The 5,798-nt window shown below is 46.9% G+C and overlaps 1 protein-coding gene across 1 annotated transcript; it reads right to left on the bottom strand.

Annotated features, from left to right (window-relative positions):
• Window positions 1-902: 902 nt before the first annotated feature.
• On the bottom strand, window positions 903-5,410 carry ADRA2C (adrenoceptor alpha 2C). The gene has a single exon (XM_032686482.1). The coding sequence runs from the start codon at window positions 5,385-5,387 to the stop codon at window positions 4,050-4,052; it is 1,338 nt and encodes a 445-aa protein (XP_032542373.1). The 5' UTR covers window positions 5,388-5,410; the 3' UTR covers window positions 903-4,049.
• Window positions 5,411-5,798: the final 388 nt, after the last annotated feature.

Here is a 5,798-nt window from a genome sequence, read left to right as displayed (position 1 = left end):
ATATAGTCAGAAAAACCTTAATCCACATCTTCTGTGGGCTTGAACAATAGAAAAAGTTAAGCAGAGAGGATTGTATTCCTTCTGTTCTCCTACATTTACGCACAAATGTTTGCTTAAATTCCTCAGGCACAGTTACTAAAAAAGAGGCAGTGTCTACGGAAGCTCCTAAAGTCCTTGCCCACACTGAGTAGTTTCTTCATTCACAAGTAAACTGAAGTTTCCTGGGATTACTCACAAAGGATAATACAGGCCAATCTCGGCAAAGCTGCATTTAGTCTTTTACTTCAGATCGGCTTCTCAGAAATCTCAAGTCCTCTTGCAGCAACATAATTCTTATGAGCAGAGATCACACAGAACAACAAGGGCCTGCTTCTTAATTCAGACGCTGATTTAAAACTGTGATCCTGTCAAATCTCCTATATATGAGGCCCCTTCCATCTGCCTCAAGCCTTGAAGAGGCTAATTCTGCGTTTCTCACTCATGCAAAACTCCCACAGAGGCAGCTGAAGGACAGCAGCACTGAGTTCCCATCCCAGCTAAGTGACACTGTTCGATATTTCAATACCCAACCAACAATGGCACTGTTCAGAAAATTGTTTTTGAAAATGAAACATTAACTTCTCACTTAAGACTGACAGAAAATTTTCTTCATGGTGAAATGAGCAAATGAAGAGTTAAGGATGAGGTACTTGTTAAAATCGATATGGCTTCACAGCAACAGTTTGTTCTTCCACAACAGTAGAGAGTGTTTCAGCCAGCTCATCAGATGTGATCAAAGAAACAACTTGACGCATTTAAAACATAAAGTATCTTCTCCCTTTTTTTTTTGAGCAAAAGCTGCATAGACTATTTTTTCCCATATATGCTATTAGTCAACTTACAGTTGAAGCACAACCACAGTGTAGCAGAGCTGACAACTTTTTATGAAAAGTCAACACCACACAATATGTTACAAACAAATTCCAGTCTTCAGCTATTACAAGTAATTTGAGAACACTGTAATTAAAAAAAATAAATCAGCCCCATTTTACTTGAAGCATATTCAGTCGTTATATTAAAAACAATTTTTATAGAAATCCTCTGTATTCACTAATTTAGGGGGAAATGCACTTAAAAGGGGTGTAAACTGCACATCTTTATTGATGAATATCACTTTTAATCTAGCTCAAAAGAAATAAGATCCTTTTGAAGCACTGAATCAGATTAGAAAGATTGAAATTGTGTTGAGAAATAGATTAAAACCACAGAAAATGCCCTGTTTTTAAATATGCTGCTGCACATAGATATTCATTATTTGCATCAACCCCTTTTAAACTTTTGGAAGTGCAAAACAAAAACAGAAGTATCATTTCCTTTATGTTTATAATGACCACAGAATATTTTTATCGCAGAGAACTTACTTTTAAGGCACATCAGTCATTCCATTTATACTTTATGTCAATTAAAATCTGACTGTCAATTAAATTTCACCTCCAGATTCCCTAAAATCTACAAGGGAAAAAAAAAAAAAGAAGGACTCTGTTTACAGGTCACGATCTCATTTCAAAAGCAGTGCAACAGTGAAACCACTGTGAGTCTGCAGGCTGGGAAAACCCTCTAAACCAGCAGTAAGTGACAAAAGCAGACCTTCATCTTGGCAGAAACGGGCATCTCTAATGAAGCCATCCAGGAGCTCAGAGGTAGTAGCCAGGTACCATATGTTGCTTTGGTGATTATATAGTTTCTTCAGATTAAACAAACCTGAACTTTTTAGCTACATCGTTACCTACAAATAATAGGAGCTTGTTTCAGCTCTTCTTGATGTAACTTTAAAAAGAATTCTCCATTTTGTAAAAGAGAAAATGGCTTGTAATTTCCTCCTCTCTGTTGTTATTTTTTCCTCTCATTTCTCTGCCTCAGGTACATATTTGTACCAAACCATTTGTTATTTAAACTATGCTCAAATCTTTTCATACTCTGAGCATTATTTCAAGAAAGTATCCAGGCAGTTATGTACTTAGGACTTTGAAAATGTCTCAGCTGTTTCTTTAGTGAAATCAAGCAAACTTCTAATGCATTTGGTGCAATCATCTAATACCTACTTCAGCAGAACTCTCACTTGAACATGAGTCTGTTGAATGAACACCAGAACTTCAGCCACTGACAATCTCCTTTTCCAGAGTTAAGTGAACCAAATGCTTATTATGAAAAACTGATGAAACAAAGTGACTGCTCTATCATTTCTCCTTATGACACAGAGATTTCAAGAGAAGAGAGGCTACAGACAGAGAGAACGGAGGGAGTAAGGAAAGGGATATCTAATGATTCTCAGGTACAGATTCAATTTAGCTGTTTTAAGAAGCCTGTTGTATGTGATTAGATTTCATTCTTTCAAAGAGCTGTTTGCTATGGAAAGGTTCATTTGAGGCAGATGCCAAATCCTGCTGCCAATGGAAGGAGTGATACACATAGAATGGAGCAGTATTTACCCCATAAACAGAATACACACCTTGCAGCAGCACAGCTGGAGAAGGGATGTAAATGCCCAGCTGAGTCTTACACTTGATATGCATCCAGTGATGAATGTACAGACACCAGTCCCTGCCTCTCATTCTCTTCACTGCAGTTTATGACATTTTATAAACCCATGGGAAATATGGTTTGGTTTAATAACTATTCAAACTATACTCCCCTCTTCCTCCCTCCTCCCAACAATATCCTCTGAAATCATAAACTAGAAATGCAAACAAGAGAAGAGAAAGCAAGCAACACTAATACTAAAGGTTTGGAACAGCTGCATCTTCTTTTGAGATTTGTTCACATACGACACTGACAACCTGCAATGTATGCTTCTTATTAAAAAATAAATATAAAGGATTTAGTTGTCCTAAGACTGTAAATATGAAGGATTTAAAGACCTTAGTGGTGTGGTGATTGCTCTTCCTCTGAAAATCTGCATAGCAGACTGCCTTCAACTGCCTGTCTGAGAGCAGCACAAATCCAGCCCTGAGATTAGCCTTTTGAGGGGCACTGAAAAAGAGGGAGAGGACAGGGGGGAAGTTCCCCAGGGCACATGCAAGTGAAAACTTGGGTTTTTTTCTTTTATCTCAGAAAATGTTAGGCAAAGTCGCCAAAATCACTCTTTTTTCACTATCTGCTCCAGGACAACAAGGTCCCTAGGACACTGATCTGAGAGGGATGGAGCAGGAATTTACTGCCTGGCGATCCATCAGAGGCAAATGAGGCTATGTGGTGTATGTGCTCTTTTTCATATTTCATGAAAAAATGCAAGACTCCTAGGTTTGTCCCACTGACTAATCAAAAACTACGGGAAGAGAGGAAAAATGTTTCCCATCCAGCTCTATAGGCAAGACCTCTCCAAAGGAAAAGAAAACCCCATGCTTTCTGTTTGACTTGTGCAAAATCATGATTCAGAAGGTTTTAACAGTACAAAGGTTTATTTAGAAAAGAGTTTGGATTGTTCTTTAGGGTTTTTTGGCAAACATTTAAATCCTTTCATAACTCAAAACACTGTCAGTGCTTGGTACTTTGCACTTTCCTTCCCCACACAAGCAGTAAAAGCCAATTTCTTACTGGGACAAATCCACCATAGGCCCCAACTGCTCTATTTATAAATACTGAAATCTCCACTATCACTGCCACTGAACCCTTTCCTCTTGAAGTCTGTTTTTGTTTTTCCACAAAACTCCAGAGCCCATAAAAGCTCACTGCCTCCCAGACTCAGTGTCTTAGCCTATTTTCCTCTGCAGGCTCCCCACACCCTCCATCAGGGCTCAAAGACAATCACTCCCCTCCCCATTTACCCATCCAAACTCCAGCACTGCTCCTCCAGCACCATGCTGCCCTTCTGTACCACAGTGAATGCCCTCAGCCTCCCCAACACCATCCCTGTAACCCACAGCATCACCCTGCTCCACCAAGGGGGCCAGCCCTCTTCCCTCTCTCTAAGCCCAAACCCCATGTTCTCTTCCCTCCCTTCTTCTCCAGCATAGAGCCTTCTCCTTCTCTTTTAACTCTATTCCTTCTCGAGGCAAATCCATCCCTCCAGCTCAGTGCCGGAAGTTCTTCTTCTTCTTCTTAAAAAGAATGTGTTTAAAGGACCTGCGGAAGTCCTGATTGAAGATGGTGTAGATGACTGGGTTGAGGGAGCTATTGCAATACCCAATCCAGAAGAAGAACTTGAAGAGAGTTTCAGGGACCTCGCATGCCTCCCGGCAAATACCATAGAGGCTGTAGCTGAAGAAGAAAGGGAACCAGCAAACTACAAAGACCCCCATGACCACAGCCAGCACAAAAGTGAAGCGCTTCTCCCGGGCCTGGGCAACTTTCTTACGGCAGATGCTGCTACGCTTCCGGCGACGGCGATATGAGAAGAACTGCATGGAGCGATTGCTGGCGCGGGACAGGCGGCTACTGGAGTGCTTGGAGGAGTATGAGTAGGAGAAGGACTGGCTCTTGCTGCTCTTGCGGGGATGCTCCTCCCGGCTCCGCCTCCGCCTGCTTTCTGAGGTGCTGCTCTCCTCCAGCTCAATGTCCTCCAGCTCAGAGGCTTTGCGCCAGTGGTGAACTGAATAATGTCCATTCTCTCCCAGCTGCATCCTCATGGACGTGCAGCCACCAGCAGCGCGGCTCAAGCCATTCTCAGTCTGGGAGGACCCCTCTGGCATCGTACGCTTCTCAGAGAGGGTCCTGGTCCTTAGCTTGGCCACGCGGTAGATGCGGATATAGACCAACACCATGATGAGGCAGGGGGCAAAGAAAGAGCCTATGCAAGAAGAAAGGATGTACCATGTCTCGTCATTGAGCTTGCACTGGGGAAAGACATCTCCTTCAGGGTCCCGGTACACGGAGATCAATGGCGGGAAGGAGATGATGGCTGAAATGAGCCAGACCGTGAGGATGATGGCCTTGATCCGCCGGGGTGTCCGTTTGAGGTTGTACTCCACCGCCTGTGTGACCGACCAGTACCTGTCGAGGCTGATGGCACACAGGTGGACGATGGACGAGGTACAGAAGAGCACATCCAGCGCCAGGTAAATGTTACACCAAGCCTTGCCGAAGTACCAGTAATTCATCAGCTCGTTGGCTAGGGAGAAAGGCATGACCAAGGTAGCCACCAGGATGTCCGCGCTGGCCAGGGACACCAGGAAGAGGTTCTGGGGGGCTCTCAGAGCCCGGCTGGTGAGCACAGCTATCACCACCAGCACATTGCCCACGATGGTGAAGACGATGAGAAAGCCCACCACCGCCGCCAGGCTGGCCACGGCCGCCGGCGAGTAGGGGGAGGGCGGCCGAAGGAGGGCCGAAGAGGACGGCGAGGCGGGGGGCAGCGCCAGGGACTCGTTGGGGGAGCCCAGGCTCGTGTTCACCAGCAGCAGCAGATCCATGGTGGGTGTGAGGGGCGCCGGCGTCCTAGAGAGCCCGGCGGAGCCCCCGCCCCGCCCCGCCGCCCCGCCGCCGCCGCCCCGCCGCCCTCATCGCGCCCCGCCGCCGGTCCCGCGGCCGCTCTGCTGCCGCCGCCGAGCCGCCCGCGTCCCCCGCCGCCGCCGCTCAGGGCACGGCCGGGCGCCGCCCGCCCGGTGCGGGAAGGAGCGCGGCGGCACCGCCTCCGCCCGGCCCCCGCCGAGGGGGCAGCGGGGCACGGCTGGCCCCCGCCGCCCGCCCGGTCATGCCCGGCTCCGGGCAGCCCGCGGCTCCGCTGAGGACACCGCGCGGCCGGCGGGAGTCCCCGGCGGGAGCTGGATCCTCGCAGGGCGCGGGGTCCGAGGCGGCGGCAGCGGCGGCATCAACTCCCATGG

Source organism: Chiroxiphia lanceolata, chromosome 4 (assembly GCF_009829145.1).
Source record: "Chiroxiphia lanceolata isolate bChiLan1 chromosome 4, bChiLan1.pri, whole genome shotgun sequence".
In the NCBI taxonomy this organism is placed as follows: domain Eukaryota; kingdom Metazoa; phylum Chordata; class Aves; order Passeriformes; family Pipridae; genus Chiroxiphia; species Chiroxiphia lanceolata.
This window is presented reverse-complemented; position numbering and strand designations above follow the sequence as displayed.

What these genes read in the sequence shown, in the direction of transcription:
- ADRA2C (XM_032686482.1), bottom strand. Translation starts at nt 5,387, where the DNA reads ATGGATCTGCTGCTGCTGGTGAACACGAGCCTGGGCTCCCCCAACGAG.